The sequence below is a fragment of the Clarias gariepinus genome, chromosome 10, assembly GCF_024256425.1.
Source record: "Clarias gariepinus isolate MV-2021 ecotype Netherlands chromosome 10, CGAR_prim_01v2, whole genome shotgun sequence".
Taxonomy (NCBI): Eukaryota; Metazoa; Chordata; class Actinopteri; order Siluriformes; family Clariidae; genus Clarias; species Clarias gariepinus.
Window position 1 is genome coordinate 33,831,803 of NC_071109.1, and position 23,198 is coordinate 33,855,000.

A 23,198-nucleotide genomic window follows, 5' to 3' on the forward strand; every position below is an offset into this window, starting at 1 on the left:
TTGTGAACAAAGTTTGTGTGCGATCAAGTTACCCAATAAATTTGCTAAAAACATCCCTTTACCCGCGTTGTGGTTATACATTAATGCTATCTCATTAGCAGGCTAACGGTACCCTTAAAGAATTACTAGGTGAACAGTGACCTTGTTAGCGACTAGCTGTGTAGCCGCTAACAAGGTGCTATTGTGGATTAGCCTAAGAATCATACCCTAGCTACTGATACTATTCACTTTGCTATTAACATTGTAGCATGAAACCATCTCGCTAACTAGGAAGGAATTGTTAAAAACCTCATCAATTGTTTATTCTGGATACATGCCTCTAACTCGTAGAGCTTCTCTACACAGCTAGCCGCTAATGTCTGACAAATGAAACTATTCATGAAAAAGAACTTCAAATTTGTAATAATAATGTAGAAATTTCTAGATGCTAATTTACTTAATACGGTTTATAAATAATTGGTCAGTTTATGTTGGATATATATGCTAATAGTCTTTATTTTAAAACATTCACTGTTTGAGATTTCAGACACACATTAGATGTTGCACTTGTATTGTAAATCTGAATCTTCCGATCTCTCTTTCTGATCTCTGCTTTAGAACCGTGCAGCTCGGCACTGAACCTTGGCATGCTAATGCTAACTCTGCAACATGACTGACAGGTGATTTGTCATGATAAATGAATGATTCATGAGGTTTTCGGGGATCTTATACAAGTCCTAGAGTAAGCATCATCAACCTAGAGCATCTATCAGGCAGGAAGTGATCATTTTTTAAACGCTTGTTGCGTAAACGTGAACGTGACCGCATGACGCTCGGCTCGTATGAAACCCGTTCTATCGTTTCTCGAAAAAAACTTTTTATCGCTAATTACATGATTAAAATGTAAATGAGATGTTCATTTGATTTAAAACAAACAAAAAAAACATATTAAAATATTTATAGAATTCACTCACTGTAACGCCACATCAAGAAACTAAAATGGTCTAAATAGCAAAAAAAAAAAAAAAAAGGAAAAGAAATAAGTTACCATACAGACACAGGAATTTACATTATATACATTCAGCTTTGTTTAAATAAACTCCTTCGCTCTGATTGGTCGCACCGTGAAGTTCCACGATCGGGTGAGAAGCTCCTGTTTTCAGGAGGGTACATCCCCATTGGGAATCTTCTCTACAGTGACAGAGAAGATCCAGCCACCGTTGGGTTTCGTCTTCCAAAAGATTGTTTACTCCTTCGTGACATGTTGAGACACTGAGAAAAAAATCTAAGGATGAACTCTAATTCTTCATCAAGCTGAAACCAAGTAAAAAGTTTTTTTTTTCTTTTGCAGGTTTAGAATTAATGTATTTATTATTTTGAAAAAAAAAATAATAATAATCCAAAGCCGTCTCTGGTTCCGGTCAGTAGAACTGTACACTTCCATCAGCAGGTAAACCCAAAAAAAAGGAAAAAGTGCTCCATAAAGACTCGTATCCAGTGTTTGAAAAAGTGTAGCAGGCACTTAAGTCCGTCCCATTGCTCAGATGTGTGTGTGTGCGTGTGTGTGTTTGTGAGTGTTTGTATACTTGAGGTCCGGTTCTGGTTCTGACTAGTTGTTTTAGCCGAGGATGTCCAGGTAAACCGGCGCCGCTTTTCCCAAGGCGAACAGAATCTTCTGGATCTCTTTAATGTTGAGCCTCTGCTGCGGTTCTCGCTGCCAGCAGCCCAACATCACGTCATACACCTCTTTAGGACAAACGCGAGGACGCTCCAGCACCCGACCCTGCGTTATACACTCGATCACCTGAAGAGTCGAGAGACAGAGAGATAAACGCATTAGATTTAAAGTAGTAAAGAACTTAAATATCTAAATTCAATTTCAAATCTTTTTATCTGTAGAGCCCATTTAACAACAGTCACTGTCACAAGGTAGCTTTACAGAAATTTCTTCTTCTATAAGAAATATCTGATCTTACAAATGATAGAGAGAGAGAAAGACAGACAGGTAGTATAAGAGTCTCTGCGTGTTCTCTATAAGAGACGGGTGGTGATAGGGACAGACAGGTAGTGAGAGAGACAGACAGGTAGTGAGAGAGACCCCGGTTTGTTGTTCAGGAGGAACCGATGGCTGGTGACGGCTGTGACGCGTGTTCTCTGCGTGTTCCGCTTTATTACGGTAAACACGGTTACAAACATGCGGAGTCGTGCCGAGCGTCTCTGTAAAGAGAACTATTACACCGCTACCTGCTCATTTTATTCCTCCATTTACTCCCTCGCTCCAACACATTCACTTTCTCCACCATTTAACTCTCTTCTGCTGAAAACAGCAGCTAGTCCTGATGAAAGTGCACTAACATCACTGGATTGTTAAGCTAAAGTACTCCTAATGCTAGCGGTGAATAGAATAAACTTAGCACTGCCTGGTACAATTATTGCTAATTAAAGCAACCTGGAATTTACCTATAATTAGCTACAATAGCAGGTTTGGTATCGCTAATCCACTAACTGCGCTATCCAAAGCATAGGTATAAGTAGCTAGCTAATGGCTGAAGAAAAAAAAACACAAAATAAGAGTTTTTTTTTTTTGTTTTCTTCAATTTGCGCATTGCTAAGTTTATTTGTTTATTTTAAATTTTTCATTAAGGATGTGTGTGACATGTGACCGTTACAGCGGCTCTATAAAGAAGAAGTCGGGCTTGTGACTGGTCACATCACACGTCCCCCATTACATGTGATTTGACTCGGAGCTACTGTTGCCCTAACCCCCCGCTGGCTCCTATCACTTAATTTCTCAGTGCATGTCGTCTCAGCTTAAGCCTTAATTGATTCCACTGCTGGTTAAATACGGTAGCCATGGGCTACGCTTTAAATAGAGCCTCGTCATAATTCTCACTCGGCATCCGCCGCTCGGCTCGGTGGGATTTACCCGGTGCACGTGTGGTGTCGGAGCGGAGATAATGGAAAATAAGTGGGACAGGACAACAGGGAATTTTAGAACACACAGCAGGAATGTAGACTTCACGCTACGCTAGGTTACGTCGTGTTACACTAACGTGTACCAGGCTTTAGAAACCTGATCATATTAGATTCAAGTAATGGCCGAAGCCTGGAAATGACGCTAAATTTGTGAAAGTCGGGTGTTGATATGAACAATTCAAATGTTCAATTTCTCACTGAAACAAGGCAGAGGTTTAGGGTTAGGGTTAAGGTTGGTTAACTGCTGCACTGTTCCCTTCCCTAGATCATAAAAAAAAGACTGTGAAAGCGAGCATTTTGAGGAATGCCAGAATGCACGATGTACCTTTGTAAACTTTTTTAAAAATAATAAAAAGGAGTGTAATATGGCAGATTTAAACGTTGCAAATTCAAAATTTTTATTTTTTTTTGCACACAAGGAGAGTAGTAGGTAAGTATAAGCTCTAGGCATCAGCTTTGCCCTTAAACAGCACAGGCATGTTATTAAGCTTTACACAAACATCTTTAAAAGCGATGCACGTATCAAGGATTTATATAACATGAAACCTTTCATGTACCTCGTTATTAGCAAGCTGGAACCACGGCTGCTTTCCATAGGTGAAGATCTCCCATAGGATGACGCCGAAGCTCCATACATCGCTCTCAGTAGTGAATTTGCGGTACATTATGCTTTCAGGAGGCATCCAGCGGATAGGAAGCATCGTATGACCCCCGACCTGTTAAAGTGTACGGGGGAAAAAAGGGTCAGATAGCAAGTTGACTACATAACACACATCATTAACTGTAGCTGAAAATCATTTAGCTAATCCAGACTGCTGATAAAGACACCGAAGACGCGACGCACGTCAGTCACACTCGATAAAAAAAAATCAGTTTATTTGCAATAAATGTAAAAAACTGCATTACTTTTTCTAATTACAGCAGGCTAAATTAGCGCACACTAGCAACAAGCAAAGGCAATTATTTTTCATGCTAATGGTGCTAAAACATCCCCCTAATTTTTGTGTTCAGCGCTTGACTTATTCTGCTCATGATTTCTTATTACTGTTTCGTATGTTTGTATCAAAGTGGATTTCGGGCTCATCACTGACTCCGGTAGTTTTGCAGAAAAAAAATCGATAATGAAAAAGTGTCTAGTTTGTACAGTATGAAAGGGCCATGATAAGGGTGAGCAAAGTTTTGATTAGAGTTATTGGGGTCATTAAAGGTCATACCTCAAAACTTTCTTTGGTAGTAAACACATTTTTTTCATGATTTAATAAACAGTTTAAAAAATACCAGGCTTAATGGAAGTCCTTTGTTAATGTTAAAGGACGAGTACGGCAGCATAAAGAACAATAAACATAAGTAACTGAGACATTCAGAATACTGGCTTGTGGAAGCTTAAGAACTTGGAACATGAAACTCTGGGAAGAAAGAACAACAGGGACAAAGGATCTGAGGTAGATGGAACTCTGGAAACCCAGAACCATGGAACAATGAGAAAAGTTTGTGGACATTGAACTCTGGGAACATCAGAACTGTGAATATAAGCCTGTGGAACGATAGGCCCCCGGGGACATGGACTCGGAGTCATGGGAAATATAGGACATTATGGACAAAGGGTCCTGGTTATATACTACTATGTGAGCTTAGATTACTGATAATATACGACTCTGTTAATTAAAAATAAGGGGAAATATGTTGGTGGAAACTTAGGACCCTGGCACCCTAAGGCCCGATGAAAATAGGACTATGGGAACATAAACCTTTGGAATGTGAGAACCTGGGAATATAGGGCCCTGAGAGCATAAGGCTCTGGGAATATAGGACTTGGCAACGTATGGTTTCTGTGAACAAAGGGCTCTAGGAACATAGGACCCTGGAAACACAGAACTATGTGAATTTAAGGTTCTGGGGATATACAACACTGGCAACATTGGACTCTGGGAACATATGGCTTTGGGAACATATGGCTTGGGTGACCTATGACCCTGGTTACATAAGACCCTGGGTACGTAGGACAAATGAAATAAAGAAATCTGGGAGTATAGGTTCCTGAGCACATAGAACTCAGGGAACCATGGACATGTGACCTCAGAAATATAGGACTCTGGTAATAGGAAACCTAAAACTCTGGGAACATGTGACTTTGGAAAAAAAGAGAACCCCTTCAGACCCGTAGGAAGTGAATAACCTGACAACATAGAACCCTAGTTCATTAATGCTATAAAAAAAAATAGGACACCGAAAATATAAGACTGGCGAAAATAAAAAGATTTTAGAAAAAGAGAAAAAACAACTTTAAAGTGTTAAAGGAGTGTTACAGCTTCAGAGCACCGAGAAATAAACTGTTGCTTTCAGCCAAATACTAATCGATTAGGACAATGTGGCTTTAATCATCACTGCACCGGCCTGCTTTGTCCAAAATCCATTTCCTCTTGGTGTGTGTGGAAGTGTGTTAATTATATCTGTGGTATGATAAGCGTTGGTGATGTTTTGATGATAGCCACACCGTTATTGTGGCTTTCATCTCTTAAGTGGCAGCTGCGTGCTGATTACACAGCTCATTAGTGCAGTTCACAAAAAACCTCTCTCTCTCACACACACACACACACACAGAGTCAGAGAGTGTTATTAAGAATCAGTATGGCAGTGTAGATAGATTTGAGTACAAAAAACAGCTTTTAATATTAGGAAACCAAATACAACTAACTAGTGATGGGCATGTCCTTAATCTTTTTCGCTCCCTACAGAGGCGGTATCCCACACGCCAGCGGTGTGAAGGGGCGGGGCCACCTGATTCAGCATGGCTAAGGACAAATTGATGAATGAATGGACCTTGTGCTCCAGCCACATCATAAAAGTGCCGTAGGAGCTGAGTCCTGGGTCCAAAGTCTATCGGAAATCATGACCAAATGGATGGCTGGGCGAAGCCAACTGGGTGCTTCATCGAATAGAGGAGTTAAGTCTGCATTAAAACCTTCATGAGCAAAAGTAAGGAAAAACCACTCTGCTGCTTTAAAGCCACCAATGAGGACCCTTCTGCACACGTGAGTGGCATCGTACACAAGCTTACCTGCACAAGCTGCCGCAGCGTAAAGTGCACCTGCTGGGTTTCTGTCCACAACCCAGCGATGAGAAAGGCTAGCGCTATCGCGGCCTCTGTGTTGAAGGGCCGGAAGGAGCCGCTGTCCACGTCAACATACTTTGCCACTCCGTCACTGCTTATGTTAACCAGCCAAGTGCCCCTCTGCCAGCTAGGCATGCCTGGACCTGCATGTTTAACCCTTCCCTTCTCTCCTTCCCCTCTTTTCCTTCCTCTATCCTCAGTTCCCTTTCCTTTTCCCATTATACTTAATAAAACTACCCTTTTACCAAAAGACCTCGCCTTGTGTCTGTGTGTCTGTGGTGACACCCGAGTCAAAGATCTTACAGAGATACAATGATGGATTAAGGTATGCATCCCTTTTGTTCTGAACCACCATACAAGTGTATGTCCAACACCAAAACTAAATTACACATTAATAGCTTATTACAAACTCAGGAAGCTTGAAGCAATTGAAGCACTTTTGAAACACCAGACCCCTGAAATATAGAAGCCTTGAACTATAAGGTCCTAGAAAAAAACATAAGTCCTTATAAATGTAGGGCCCTTTAAACTTAGGACTTGGGAACATAGTAAACCACATTTCGAGGAATCTATGTTTATGAAATCCTTGTCACATACTGTACTGGCTATGTAATGCGCCAGAACAACTTTTCTTTATGGGCTGTAATTCCAAAATTCTTGATAAAACCTAAAATGCAATAATAAAAAAAAAAAAAAAAGATCTGGTAACACAGGGAACATAAGAACTTTTAAAATTCAGACCCTTGGAACATAGTATTCCAGCATCATAAGAACCTTGACACACAGGACTTGGGAACATACAGTAGGACCTGGGAGTTGGACCTGTAGGCTGCTAACATGGCAACCCAAGATTTCACCTTAGGGCCAGGGAATTGTTTCTGAGAACACTCGATCCCAAAGTGTGGTTCATTTTAATCAGTGAGAACACAATCAGTAGGTGCTCTGGAACCATGCTTGAGCCCACTGTAGAAGGTGTCCTTGAGAACGACAGAGTGCACCTAGGCACAGATCGAATCAGATATGGAAACCTATCATACCTAAGCATGGAAGTAAATTGCTGTTTGCATGCAGCAACATCATCAGTGCCATCTGTTTCTTCCAAAATCTCTGTGTGCACATAGAACACACCAATCTCTTCCTCTGACCTACACAGCCACGGCTGGTAGGCACATAAGAGCATTACTGTTGACATTTTTTTTCCTGCAATATCAATAATATTAGGTGTACAGTGAAGGTTAACTTCCTCGTTCTCTTCTTCTCCAGTGTTTAATGGCAGCTCACAAACCAAGTAGATGCATTGGGGAGGGCGGGTGGGAGCAATCATTCCTGGGCATGCTATAAATCAATCGTGCCCAATGTGAAAAAACACCCTGAGAGCATAATACACTAGCAACATCAGACCATTAAAACACCAGAACTGTGGATGTAGAACTTTAGAAACTTCAGACCCTTGGCACATAGTACAGGTACCTGGGTAAACGGGACACGGGAATGGGAGTACTAACTTTAGCAACCTCAAACCCTTAGAAAACAGTACTGTAGCAATCTCAGATTCTTAAAGCACAGGATCTGAGAACTTAGAATCTAGGAACCTTAAAACACAGAATCTAAGAACATTGGACTCCTGCAACATATGATCATTGGAACATAGGACCTCGGGACAAAGGGCTTTAAGAAGCTTTCAGTCCCTGCTTTAAAGCATGTTAAGACTGTGCTGCTAACATGGAAATGTGCTTTGCAATTCAGCTAGCTGTGCTTACTGAAACATTTTTGTCATTGTTAGTGTTTTGCATATATCAACTAAGCAAAAACATCACTGATTCGCCATAACTACTCTAAACTAAACAGCAGTCTATTAAAATGTTTATTGCACAACCCTTTTTGTGGTTCCTCTAAAGGTTCCAGAATATTAGCCGAGGCGCATGAATGTTCACACGAGACTCATGAGTCCATGCTTTGGGAAACTCACCGGCTAAAGTCATGAGAAAGCCGTTGCTAGGTAACTGGGAAACCCAGTATGGACACCAAGCATGGGTTAGCTAATGACTGTGGATAACGAATGAGCTGGATAACGAACACAGAGCCATTAAGCCATTTAAGAAAATGTGAAACGAGGCAGAATTTCAAGTCAAGAGTGTAAACATATTCTCAGATATGTTGCTAATTTGCTTAAAAAAAAGCCTTTATACAACTTAAATTAGTCTGTAATTGCACTTAGCATTGACCGCTAACAGGAAGTGCTATGAGTTCTGCCATATTGAAGTGAAGGAAACAAGGGAACAGGGCCAGCGTGATCATCAGACACGCGTCCCTGCTCTCAGTTCACAGTGATCCCTTCATCTCAAGAGACAGCTCATAACAGAGACGCCAATGAGGTGGAACAAACAGACATTAGCTCTCGTTCCGCCCTGCCATATTTCTTGTCATATTTTCGCTTTCTCTCAGCTTTTAAGGCTTTCCAGCTTTTTTCTTTTTGCTGGTCGGAACGGTTTAACGTTAATATGACGTACGATCAGTGTAATCTACTGTAGGCAGTGTTTCAGACACCTTTTGCAAGTGAGTGTTTTAGCTTTTGGCTAATCAGCAACTGGGTTTCTTGCTAGTTAACAGTTTGCCTGTTTTAGAGTATTTATTTATTTATTTATTTAATTTCCTTCAGTTTTGTAGCTTTATGCTGTTGAGAGTTTTGGCTTTTTGATAAAAAAAATAAAATAAATAAATAAATAAATATATATATATATATATATATATATATATATATATATATATATATATATATATATATTTATGTCATTTAGTTATGGTATTTTGCCAGTGCTTTATTTTTTTTAGCTTATTGCTAGTTAGGGTTTACACTTATTTCAAAGTGTTCTGAATTTTGCTAGCCAGTGTTTTTTGTTTGGCTTTCTAGGAAGGCATTTTACTCTCATTAGTGTATTTCAAGTAAAGACATTGTTGTCTTCCTCTGATCTAGACGTGAAAATTTCAAGATCAATCAACAATAATAACATAATTATCAATTATGATACTAAACAAAGCACACAGCACATCGAAAATTATCATAATCTTTTTGTTTTTCTTTTGTTTGTCTTGCCAATATTTTTTTTTTCGGGTTACAAAAAAAATGTCAGCGTTTTTGCTAGAAAGTGTCTTGTTTGTCTCCATCTGTTTGTGCCAGAGCTTTGTGAGGGCTAAATGAATGGATCAGTTTTTTATTAATTTAATTCATTTGTGTCTGGCCATCTCCCAGCAACTCCTTCCTGCGTGAAAAAACACGGAGCAGATAAATGCGGCGGGGGCTGATGGCGGGGGATTCGTCTGGAAACAGAATTACGGACGACAGGGAAGGTGACAAGAAGCATCAATGCAATCTCAAAAGGGCAGCGTATTGAAAAGCAGAACAATTAGAAAGCATTTGACATGCTGAGAACAGGAAGTGAGTCATGCTGCAATTGTGTCGCTAAATCAATAGCATGGCTAATCTAGTCAATAGCTTGTGGGAAAGATCACACACACACACACACACACATTATGGAATACTAATAAATTATTGGCAATTGAAATTAACAGCATTATCGTTACGTGCGGATTGGAGAGCCGCGCCACGAGATGTAATAATGTTTATAAGAGCCCTAACGTAGGGCTTTAGAGTCAATGAAATAGGAGTTGTGAGAGTGCTTATGATACGCACGGGAAGACCTTCCCATTTTGAGATGGCGTAGTATTATTAATTAGAAAAAAAAAAAAAAACTGAAAACACAAAAAAACAGAGCTCCGCCATCTATGCGAGAACGGACGAGGCTCTGGAAACTAAAAAAAAAAAAATCTTATACCCTCTCGGGGCGTTCACCCTTACCGAGGATTTATGAGACAGACTGTTTTTTGTGCTTTGCATTATTAAACTGAGCGCGCATGCTGGACTGTCGCTCTCCCTTTCTCTCTCTCTCACACGCCGGCATTTTAGGAAGACAGAGGCTGGATTTTTACCTCTGTCTTGTACACTATGTGTGCTTTTTCTACCTTCCTTTCTTTTCTTTTTTCCTTTTTTTTCTTTCTCTTGCTTTGTCTCTGGCCCTGATACCTTACCGGTGCTACCTAAATGATCACACGAAGTGCCGAGTTATCAGGACCCTAATATAGACAGCCGCCAGGTGCGGCACGTTTACACTGATTGTGACATCGCCTGGCGATGGCCGCGCCTATAAATGGCCGCGCCTTTGCCTGCGTAAACTCCACATGGTAGCAGCCGGCGGATCTGCCCGTTCTGAAAAATGAATGCGCAGTTCGCATCATTACAATTATTACTTTTGTTTATACAGTGGAACCTTGGATTATGAGCATAATTCGTTCTGGAAGCAGGCTCGTTTTCCAAAACACTTATTAGTCAAAGCTAATTTCCCTATAAGAAATAATAGAAACTCAAATGATTCATACCACAAAAAAGGCGAGAGTGTGTGTGTGAAGGGGCATGTTGTCAAATTACGCGCGCACGCACATAACGACAGGCTTAAACAAAGAGGGAGAAAATGTATCTTTTATCTCTAATGAGACTTTCTTTTGCTTTACACGTGCACACACACGTGTGTTATAAGAGACAGTACATGCGCGCTCTACACACAAAGTAAAATATGTTTTATACACACACACACGTAGTTACAATGTTATAGTAAACAATACAGGTGTGCGCAGATGTTGATTATACCAGTAAGAGACGCGCACTAAGACCCAGCAGGGGAGATGATTACCCACAATTCCGCAGCACAAGAGAGAGAAAAACCATTGGCTCACTTGTGATCACGTGACACTCTGCGTCAAAACAAGAAGCGCATGCGTGATACATAATACTCGGTACTCGTAAACCAAGACTTGCCTGTTTTTCAAGTTAAAATATATTAAAAATCTTAATAACACTCGCAAACCACATTACTCCCAATCCAAGTATTAAGTATGCTTATCAAAGTGTTTTATAATTATATCCTTTTCCTTGAAAAAAATTTTATATTGTGAAAAAGGTAATTTTCGGTTGGAACTTAATTTGGAAGTGAAACTTACATATTCTAGTTGTTGTTTTTGTTGTTGTTTAGGTATTTTTGTTTTAATTTTAATAATTATAACTTACAACTCATGAAAATAAAAATATCCCATATCTCCAGATATTAGCACAAAGGTTATTTTAGGTATATATATAAGGTACAGTATATATAAGGGATTTACAATACTGAAATAAAAAATAAAACAAGTTTATTTTTGCACTCAATATTTGGGCAAGGCTCTTTTAAGAAGAATGACTGCATCATGAAGGCATGAAGACGATCAGCCTGTGACACTGCTGAGGCATTACTGAAAACCAGGTTGCTTTGATAGTTGTTAGGTCGAATACTCTGGAGAAGAATACTATTAGATTACTAGAGTATCAGGTCAGGATTGCATGGCAGGATAGGATGGCAGCTCTGGAGCAGATGGGGTTAAGCGCCTTGCTTAAGGCCCCAACAGAGGAATCTTGGTGGAGCTGAGGCTTGAACTGCCAAGCTTCTAATCAGCAACTACTAATCAGTGTTAATACCAGGTAGTATATTCTCGAGTTCCTCTGATTCCTAGGAGGTTCCCAGGACATTTAGACATTTACTGGGTTCTATCTTTCCAGGGATCGCTGTCCTATGTTCCCATGATTCTTTCATCCTCCATACTCTGTTCCTTTCCATTGTTTTCATGATTTATTTTACTTTCGTTAGACCAGAAACTTTTCATATGTGTGCAATACCCACAGGGCATGTGGAAGTCCCAGGCTTGCTTCCCTAGCCCATGCCCAAACCCCAGCCACTGGATGCAGTTTCGGTCCAAAGCCCGGATGAAATGGCAGGGTTTTGTCAAAAAGGGCATCCAGCATAAAAACCTGTTCCCAGTTTGTGTACAGATTGGATGGTCTGCTGTTGCGACTCTTGACCCAGAAATCCAAAAGACCAACAACAATATGTTTGTAATATCCTATATGTCCGGCTTTTTTTAATTCTGAGACACCAACAGTTCCATATTCATACACATAGTATTCTCTTGTACTACATTTTCTTGATGATTTGCTTCTGCGAATGCAGATATCTATCATCCCAGGTTTCCATTAACAGTATTTGACAGACGCCCTTATCCACGGTGACTAAATTTTTTTTCTCCTTATACATTTAGGCAATTGGGGGTTAAGGGCCTTGCTCAGGGAACCAACAGGGCCAACGTGGTGGTGGTGCGGTAAAAACCTGGGATCTTCCAATCAGTAGTCCAACACCATAACCACTGAGCTAGACCTGCCCTTGTTCCATGAGTCCATGTTCCTTTAGCTTTCCAAACTGTTTCTGGTGGAGGTCATTGTCATTTATAAAATGCTTAGCTATGGCTGTTTCTGGATGATAATAATAAAATAATCATAATAAACATACAGTACATGACACAAATCTAACATACGCTTTTAATTATGATTAAAGTTTAGAATGTTTTTTAACATGTTGGATCACAAGGTCCCAGGTTGAAAACAAATGAATAATGTAAATGTAAGTTGCTCGGGATAAGGGCATCTGACAAATGATTTTAACGTAAATTGATTAAAATATAGATTACTTTCCATCTTATAAATATTTCTCTTTTTTACACTTTATTTTAAACCACTTATTTAAATGAGTTTTATTAATAAATCTGAAACAGCTTTGCCATTTAAAAGAATTTAATTACCAGTCAACCCTTAAATCACTCCTGTAGCTCGCTCCTGGTGGTTTCCTTTTAGTCATTCTTCTCAAGTCATCTCCTGGATGTGTGTTGTGGGAAGAAGGGAAGCGGTGACGGATATGGAGATTGACGGCAGTATTGTCGCCACACGGTTGTTCGCTGTAATGCAGGTTAATTGAACCTGCGGCCGTGCGGTAAACTCTCTATTCCAGTCGTGAAATCTTTCTGACAGCAGCAAAAGCCTCGCTTAACGCAGCACCTCCGAAATCATGTTAGACCCACGGAGATCCGTAATTACTTCTGGTTTTTATTTGTTAAAAATCTGCCTCTTTTAAGGTCGCTGAAGGAAACTTCATCAAAGTAACAAACACCCCAATACCCCTCCTACCAGGACAGCAAGATTAAAAAAGGAGGAGAACAATGATGTTGTTTTTTCCTTCATGACTAGCAGCGTACTGCTGACCCAGAGAGATAAAGCGCGGTGCTTTAGATCATTTAGAGAAAAAAACGTGGCTCATTTAGCAACTTTCCTCACACTGTGTTAATCTGAGAGATCCGTGTATTCATTATCCACTGATATATTATTACTTTAAGGGTGTTTGTTCCTTTTAGTGCATTTTTTTAAAGTTTAAAACCTCACTTGTTTTTATACCTCCTGCAGAGGATTAGGCAAGGATTAAAGAAATGTGCTGAACAATAAACTATAAAAAAGGACAAAAATACTAATTTAAACATGGATTTAATACAACAAACATCTTTAGTAATATTATATTCCTTTTAAACACTTTACCTAAACACCACCACTACTACAATAAAAACAACAACAATAATAATAATAATAATAATAATAATAATAATAATTAACATTTTAAATATCAAATGTTGTTTTAGTGCTAAAACTAGGGAAGTGTTTCAAACATGTAGTTATATATTTAAGAGAAACATTTATATAAATAAATAAATAGGTAAATACTTATAAATAAAATAAATAGTTATTAAAATAAATAGTATTAAATACTAATGCTAATTGTTATTATTATTATTAGGCCTATTATTATTAGTAGTAGTAGTAGTAGTGGTAATATATATAAAATGTAAAACTTTACTTTAGTGCCAAAAATTTGACATTTTCTAAAACAATTATTTTAGCAGCTAATAAATAACTTAATGACTTGATTCATGAATACATAAATAAATGAATAAACATGCATTAGATTAAAATACTGCAGTAATAATAATAATAATAATAACAATAATAATAATAATAATTAATCAGCAAGTTTATTTAACACTAGATGTGTCTGCGACTTTGTTCACGTGGAATTCAATTGCAAAGCACATTTTAAAAAATTCACAATGCCATCTGTAGAAATTTGGAATTAAGTAAAATTTTTATGTTACCGTGAAGTGCGCGGAATGAAGGTGTGAGATTGTGTTTATTAAGTAGATTTCAGTTGCACCCTCATGAGTGCGTATTTAAAATGTACAGTGGCAACTGTTGAATTTTGAGATAAAATAATGATTTTTTAAGGTCTATTATTTTATAATATATACTGTATATGGGCCATTTTTCATTTAACTTTCAATTTAGCATATCTACTCTGTATGTTACCTCAAGCTCGCATTAAAATTCCATAAAAATATATCTATAAGGGTAAATCCTTTAATATTTGAACAAATAATAATTATTACTTAAAGTTTTATTATACATATACTGTATAACTTCATCTTTTAATGCTTTCACATATATAAACCTAATACAGAATCTAATATAGCATAGTAATATTTATTATCCAAAAATAATAATAAAATAATAGTAATAATAATAATAATAATAATAATAATAATTGCATGAATCGATATTTTTATATAGTGTCACTAAATAACTTTCAGCATCTCTTTAAAGCAGTTTGTGAGTGAAAGCAGCAGGACGTTTGTGAAGTGGCGTAAACAGATGGACACGTTACACGCAGAGCTACAGGCTGCATTCATCACACTATGTTCCCCGCTGTCAAAGAGAAATGAAACATGGGCCAAGTTTAGCCAAGTAATTATCAATCGATCACAATTTACAAACCCCAGATCCAGAATGAATGTGGACTGTGTGGCCGTCTGAAGGTGAATTAATCACCCCATTCTGCCCCTGGCGTCTTTATAGGAGATAAATTTCAAAACCATTTCGAAATCAATTATGGAGCGAGGTGCGTTGCGTTGCAGTTTAGTTCAGGTCTGGTGGAAAGACAAATAAATAAATAAATAAATAAATATCTAGACGTGCACATGTTAGCGACATGATTATTTCCTATAAAGTGTTTTATTCCTCTTATACCTAATACCTGTTTACTACAGTCTCACACACCTTACTGTTTATTCGTTTTATTCTGTAAGACGAGTTAGGTCCTGTTGTCACTTGTGTTATAGCAGCTTTAAACACTCGCTCCCTCATCAGCCTCTTTTCATTCCCTTTAGACTGAAAGAGTGTAAAATCCCCTGTCATGAAAAAGCACTGACACTGGAGACTCCTTCCATTAATTATTAGGATCTATTTGGCTTTACCCTTAAACAATCACAATAAATGAATAATTAATGACTGAATGTTCAAACGATAATTAAAATGATTAATTTAGTTAAAGGTATTAGTCTAACATAATGAATCACCCTAGAAATAAATGCACACTGCCAAAAATCTTAGCATCTACATCTAAGCAACTGGGGTCAGATGTAGCTCAGTGGTTAAGGCGGTTTGGAAGATCCCAGGATCAAACCCCACGACCGTTGGGTCCTTGAGCGCGGCCCTTAACCCTCAACTGCTCAGATCTATAATGAGAGAAGCCAAGTGCCTAAATGTAAATGATGCAAATGTAACTGAAATTGTCTTGAATTTAGTCAAACCTCTGTAATTGTTTAAAATAGGTTTAAAAAATGTTTAACAAATATAAGACCATTTACCTTATTTCTATAACAAGTTATAAGCAAGAATGTCCTGTTCTATGGGCAGAGAATTTTGTTTCCTGCAAAAAAAAAGATTGCTAAAACAAGCAAATTATCTGCCAATAGAACACAGACTTTTCCCCTAAAATTTTAGTGAAATTTGATTAGAAATGTACGCAGTATAAAACTAACATGTTCCATGATTTTGTCCTTGTTCCTCAGAATCGTGCCAAATGTTGGGCAATTCATGTAAAAAGAACGAGTGATGTCTGTCATCTTTTTATCTTGCTCAATTCTCTCAATTATTTTCATTTTTGTCTCTATCGCTCGACGCTTTTCATCAGTACCAGCTTCATCGCCGTTGCTTTTACATCCTGGATTTGAACTGCACTTGCAGACGATTCCCGCTGCACGCACGTGACAATGTTCGTCGGACATGTGATCTAAATACCACGGTTGAACACGCGCAAGTGCATGTTTGTAACTTTAAAAGCTTGTACATGTAGGACTTGTGTGCATTTGATTTGTTGCAATCCTACTTTAGGAAAGTGTAGATAAATCTAACTGTATTAAAGATATTTTTACTTGGTAAGATAATATGATCATTTTTCTAAAAGAAGTGTTTAGTCACACTATAATATTTGACTATTTGAGAAACACGTCTGGCGTGAAGCTGAACACAAAGACGCAAGAAAACAGTAACAGATTCTGTGATGTTAACTTGCAGGGAAGAGTTTAAATGAGACAGAAGGTCTGTAGATGGGGATCCTGTGATTTTTTTTTTTTATATATTTTGCATAAACTCGTATAAACTAGTCAAAGGCAGTGGTTCAGTTTTGGTGAAAATGCTGCAAGTCGCAGCATTCTTACTGTATTTCTCCAAAAATTTAATAAAATAAACCAAATAGATTGTTACAGAAATGTTCGCAACCACGCCGCTGATTATTTTACCGTAGCCGTCTGACACACTCACAGGGGTTTATTCCTGATAACAGGGTCCTCTGTGGTTCTGTGTACATTCTTGGCTCTCTGGATGCTCAGTGAAGACGTCCTACAGACGTATACGACATGCATGGTGGCGATCTCGACTCACCCGGTAGTAGTCAGTGCTGTAGATGTCTCTGGACATGCCGAAGTCTCCGATCTTCACCAGCAGCCCGTTCCCCACCAGGCAGTTGCGTGTCGCCAGGTCTCGGTGCACAAAGTGCTGAGACGCCAGGTACACCATGCCCGCTGCGATCTGAGTGGCGATGTGCAGCATCTGGGACAGACCCAGCTCCCCGTTCGTCTGCAGCGGCTGGCCGTCGACCAGGATCATGGCGTCAGGGCCGTGAGCTCTGTTAGGAAACCGAACAAGATACAGAACATTTCAGGGAAATGACGCAAAAGGAAAATCATCCACAATGTTCGAGGTATAGTATCGCAGCAAACCTGTATAGGAGATTAAAATAAACACATAGATTTGTATCTGAATACTGTAGCAAACAAACAGGCTGGTTTGCACTCGTGCATTTATTCAGCTACATACTGTAAGTACCGTACATCTTTAAGACAAGACTTTAAGTCAAGATCCAGGCAAGGAAGCATAAGATACTTTATTTTAGGAAAGACTAGACTGAAAAATTCCTCAATAGGCTGGAAAGATCCTACTGGACTCCAAAGAAGAAGAGGAAAAATACAAAATGCAAAAAAAAAGAAAAAAAATACTTGATTGATCTGATTTCTAAGTTAATATACTGTTAAGTTTGGAATTTTCAAACTTTAATTAGTTAAGCAACTAATTAATATATTTATTAATTATTTATAAAATAATAATAATAATAATAATAATAATTGAAAATATAATATATTAAAGCTATTCTTCATTAAATACTAACAGAGAATTAATAATAATTAAGACGTATTTATAATAAAATGTATAGTTCAATTTAAATATATAATGAAAAATAATAACAATAGTAAAAACATTAATAATTTTAAGTAAAATAAAAAAAAGATCAATAATAAAAAAAATATTTCCAGATTTATAACTATTAGATCAATTTAACTCAAATGAATACACAAACTAACTCTTGTTGTTTTACATCATTTTTAAAGAACATTAGTGAATATAAAGGGCCTCATATGTATTGTTAAAATTAATTACAAATATTTACACTTTACTAACTGCCTTAATTGGGAGATAAAACTTGAAATTTATTGTATATCTATTTGAGTTTTCTCAAGTTTGTGTATCTTAAGGTAAATGTAATATGTTATATTTAAACTTCACACAAGTAATTTTTTTTATATATTTTTTTTGCTTAAATAAATTGTTGTTAGATTAAAATAAAGCACATTGTTTAAAAATCCTTTTTGTTTTTGTTGCTGCGCTCGTATTACTTTAATGAAGAACCTTGGAGTGTTTCATTATTGGAAACTAAAAGTCAGAGCATTATTGTATTGCTAACGCTAACGGCATTATCCTCCTCGCAAGGCCGCATTCCAGTCACGATCGCTCTCCATCAGGCAGAACCCGCGCTCTGTGCCAAAGCAACAGCATGCAGGAACTCGAGGGAACCCAGGAGCATAATTCTCAGCAGTCTCTAGGTGTGTGTGTGTGTGTGTGTGTGTGTGTGTGTGTGTTATCCGATGTCATTATGTTATGCTCTTAATCCAGGCAGCAGGAGTTAGAAAGCGATTCGCGCTCCCAGGACGGGTCTTGTCAGAACCGATGTACGCAGTGTATCATCTCGCGTTGTGTTTTTCGCGCAGTTCCTCTGCAGAAAGCTCGTTCCTCATCCATCACACTCTGATCACTCGCGCCGGAGACCGAGCATCGGCAGGAAATGAAATCCGCTGCTTCTCAGCCCGTACTTGCCGTCATCAGGGTCTGATTTTCATAAAAGCGATTAAATATTACACGCGCTAGATCAGACGAGCCGAGCGAGTGAGGAGTAACACACGGGAGAGAGCAGGACACTCGCTGGAGCTTCAGGTCATAAAGAAGGTGTTTGTTACAAACGTGACAAACGTGAAGGCCTGCGCTTTTATTCATTGTTGAATTTTAAAATAAAGAAAACTCTTCTGTTTCAGAAGATGATTTACTGATATGATGCTAAACCACATCAGCTTTATATTAATCACCTAAACTGCATGTTACCAGTTTCATTTTTAAAAGCTAACTCTAATCTGTTCTTTACTTTCAGTTTTCTTTACAGCTTTGAAGTATGTGTGAAGTCTTGTTTTTATTTGTTGTGTTTTAGCTTTAGGAGTTTGCTGACATTTAATCCTAAATTTTTGTTCTTAATCTCATGGTCAAACTCATCTCACTATCGTTTCATTGTGTCATGTTGTTGTTGCACATTTGCATGTGCACTTTATGTTGTCTTTTTTTCTGTCTTTTTTGTCTTTTTGTATAGTTTTTAGATAGTTTTGTTATTTTACGATGGTAATCTGTTATCCTAGCTTGTCAGCTAATTAGGTTTAAGCTAGTTTTGTTAAATGACAATAAAAGCCGACTTTTTGTGCCACATTTGTGTGACCACAGTAAGAACGTGTACAACTTGGCAGGAACGCAGTAGAAACCAGTAAGAATGTAGGATTGACTCCCCCTTGTGATTGAGGTATACTGCTGGAAAAACCAAACAAGGACGTAGAACGGACGGCATCGACCAGCTAACGGCAAAACTAACCTCTCTTAGTGACTTCACTGATGTACTACAAGAAGGGAAACACTGGGCGGAGTTCTGACTGAGTCGTCACCGTGATTTCACCGTGTTGTTGCTCCATCAATGAAGTTCCCACAGCGCCCCCTTCAGGCTCGTGCTATAAACAGTGTTCTTCTGGTGCTCACCACAGTTTATGTTGCGCATGCAGCAGGTTATCAGCGTGTCTGGGTCACGTTCTGAGAATTTCATGTAAACAGAGGATCCAATTTTACAGACTTTATGATGAAAAGCTCTGCGAGTGTTGTGGTATTTGTGCCAACCTGTTGGGTGCAATGAGCGCGGTGTAAGCTGATCGGGTGTTGTAATAACTCGGTTCGATCTCATCGGACGTAAAAACGTCTTGTTTAAAAGAGAGCAATTTTATTGAACGAAAGAATAAAATGCCCCCGTAACCAGTGTTTCTGTTGCCAGCGTTCATGCCTTGGAGCGGAAAAACCAGCCAGCGTTCGTATTTCTGATCGAACGGTTTTCTACTAAATGCTCTCAACTCCTCCATTGGCACGAACATGATACTGGATTTCTCTAAGCAGAAGACCTCAGTGGTTTAGACAACAAACTAAGCAGGATGAACTTTGAGGAACTTGTGGAGTTTGTTTCAGGATGAGGTGGTTAGAGTTATTTACGGCTAAGACAAGAAAAAGGCAACACGGATCATTTAAAAAAAGCCATTTTAGGCAGTGGATTTAGAAACGTGTTAACCCATTAACTTTGTTATTTTTAAGTTTTCAGTTGAGGTTGTTTAAGCGTAAAAGTTTTTCATAACTCTCAGAAAGTTGAGCCCTTTAATCAACCGCTTTTTTAATAAAAAAAATTATATATATTTTATATTTTTAATTTACTTATCTATCTAATTTAGCAGTTTTTATAAACCTAATGAGTTCTTTTTTTTTTTTTTTTTTGCAGGACTGGATAACGGACGTACCTGAGGAACTTGTTGAGATCTCCGTGCTTCATGTATTCGAACACCATGATGAGCGGATCTCCGTCCACGCAGACTCCGTAAAACTTCACGATATGCTCGTGCTGCAGGTTAGTCAGGAGCTCGGCTTCACGCTGGAAATCTTTCCTCGCCGCTAACGTGGGATCCTTCAGAGTCTAAAATCGCATGTATGAAAATTGTTGATTTCTGTAATGAGTCTCCAGTTCCAGGGCTTTGTAACAGTCAGAAGTAAAGCTGAAACTCTTTTTGATGTGTAACACTTTATAGTAAGATGTAAAATTGTAAAGATGTCAACAAAACTTAAATTTGTTCCATCATTACCTCTGTTGCAAAGCGCTGACACTGGAGACTCCTTCCATACATAACAAACAAATACAATTTCCACCAAATCTGGCATTTTATTAATTTCAATGGAAAAATGTCACTGTACAACTCCCAGCGAATAAGCTGTTGCTATAGAAACCATAACATAACGAGCTGCTGCTACAGAAAACAAATCAGCACCTTCTGACCAATCACCATCCAGAATTTTGTTTGCGGCGTAAATTTAAAAAAGACGTTTACTTATTACAGCATGGGTTTTCAGTGTTATATGGTTTTAATATAAATGTGTAATGTTTGTAATGTCTTTAAAGAAATCAGGGAGACAGTTACCACACTGCGGATTTATCATATCCATACTTTAACATGTACAGAACCCATTTTTTGTCTTAATTATTCATGCTCTGTGTGGCGCGTTGTTAGGCGAGCTATTTAGATGGATGAAGCCATCAGAAGAACAGATGGTGATGCTTTATTTCTCTATAAGAGACACCGGATTAGCCGAGCCCACCTGCTAGAGGGGAAATCCAGTGTAAGAGCCTAATGGCCACTATTTCTGAGCTGAACCGCCTGAACCACTTTTGATGTTAACATTGTAGCTGCTGATGCGAATTTAACGCCTGTATTTGCTGCATGTTTATGTTTATAAGTTGCGGTTCATCCCACAGGGGTGCCCTAAAGCTCCTAAACTGGATGCTTAAAGAAGGAGAAGAAGAAGGAAATACGTGAATCATTGAAAATGCCTGAGGCTAGTTACAAGCTGGGGACCAGCGCCTACAGCCTGAGAGTGTGTGAGTGGCTTTTTTCACAAGGGGTTCAGGTCACGGATAAAGGTTCAGGAGCAGAGTTACTGTCGTTTAGACGCATTCTGTACGTCAGTCTGTACAGTGAAGCCAGCAGATATCGACTCACTCATCCCCTCGGACAGGGATCTATAGACTCCAGACGTCTGCCTGGTTTGATCCAGAGTAATGCGAGCTGAAGTTCAAGACCTTGTTGAGGTCACAGATACAAATCCCTGTCCCGAGAATCGTAACGCAGGAACAAGAAAAAAAACAGCAACGAGTAATAATCTAGTTCATATAAAATAGCACTTGATCCAGGACAACCTATTTAATTAGTTAATGAAGATCCATTATACTAAATCAAGGTCGTCAAAATGAATGCGTTAACGCATGTAATTAATCTTTTAATCGTTAAAATTTTAACGCAATATATTTTTTTATGCAAATTAATCATATGAAGTTTGAATTGGTCATGATTTCTTTATTCCAACATCGCACATTTATAATACAAGTAAAACCCCATGTTCTCCAACTGATTGCACTTCACATTCTAGTTCTAACTACATGACATCATTATACAGTGTTTACAGTGTTAGAGTTCCTGCCAGAATAACTTTACACACACTGTATTAATAAATCAACAATTTATCACAGTATCAAACATGTATTTAATTGGGACTAGGAAATTCCTATTTACTTTTAGTCTACCAAAAAAAGTCAATGTTGGCCATGATAGTAAGGCACCAGAATACACAGTGCACACAGGGCCTGAGGCCCTGACTCCGCCCCCAAACTCCCCAGACCCAAATCTGATTAAGCCCCATGTTATGCAGTTTTACGGATGCCAAAATCATCTTCCATTAGTCACATGATCATAAGGAAACCAAACCGCTGTCTGAAAGCCAAACATCCCCCTTCTCTACAATCGATCCCAGACCCTGTAAAAAGCAGACCTTTCTTTCTGTCATTGATCTCCTACCACTTGATCCACCATCATCATCATCATCATCATACCGTATTATTCTCAGATAAATATCCCCATGCACTATTAACCAGATCTTTAAAGAGCCATGACCTTGTGGAAGCGGAGAGCAAAGTCACACGCCGGTCATCCCTTACCTTCACGGCGACGAGCATCTTGTCCTTGGTGGGACTGAGATTGTAACACTCTGCCAGGAAGACCTTCCCGAAGGCGCCCTCGCCGAGCTCGCGCTTCAACACGATGTCCCGGCGCTTTATGTGCTGCACGTCTGCGAAGGAAAAAAGAAAGGCACATTTAACAGATTAAAAAAAGACGCGAGACAGTGACACCGTTTCATGATAATACATATATTTAAAACCTAGTAAAGTGAAAAAATTTAAAATATTAAACATAATACTGGATGAAAAGACAAAAGACAAAACCTTGTTAGTGTACAGAGGTCCTCTTGATCTTTATGAAATGATATTTCTCACCAATAGCTTTGGGAGATCGCCTCAAAGCCTTTCCACTGGACCTCATCATATCAAAACGATAGATCTGATTAATCATGTTGATTAACTCTCTATAACAGCAGCTCTGAGACTGGTGCAGGCTCATATTTAAGCACATGTTCTGCCCATTTAGTGGGACATGCACTCTGTCCTATTGAAGTAAGGAGATGTTTGTGTAACGTCTCCAGTGTCAGTGCTTTGTAACAATTAGAGGTTTTCGACATCTCCAGGACAGAGGAGAAGTTCACACTCCTTTATAT

The 23,198-nt window shown here is 38.5% G+C and overlaps 1 protein-coding gene across 1 annotated transcript in view; it reads right to left on the minus strand.

The window, feature by feature from the left end:
- Nucleotides 1-1,423: 1,423 nt before the first annotated feature.
- The window catches only part of ntrk3a (neurotrophic tyrosine kinase, receptor, type 3a), a 220,897-nt gene continuing 199,122 nt past the window's right edge, over nucleotides 1,424-23,198 (minus strand). The window contains exons 13-17 of the mRNA XM_053506637.1: nucleotides 22,585-22,715; nucleotides 20,342-20,514; nucleotides 16,803-17,046; nucleotides 3,513-3,671; nucleotides 1,424-1,783 (exon numbers count right to left, since the gene is read on the minus strand). Of these exons, the coding sequence (XP_053362612.1) occupies nucleotides 1,598-1,783; nucleotides 3,513-3,671; nucleotides 16,803-17,046; nucleotides 20,342-20,514; nucleotides 22,585-22,715 (893 nt within the window). The 3' untranslated portion in view covers nucleotides 1,424-1,597. The remainder of the gene's footprint in view (nucleotides 1,784-3,512; nucleotides 3,672-16,802; nucleotides 17,047-20,341; nucleotides 20,515-22,584; nucleotides 22,716-23,198) is intronic.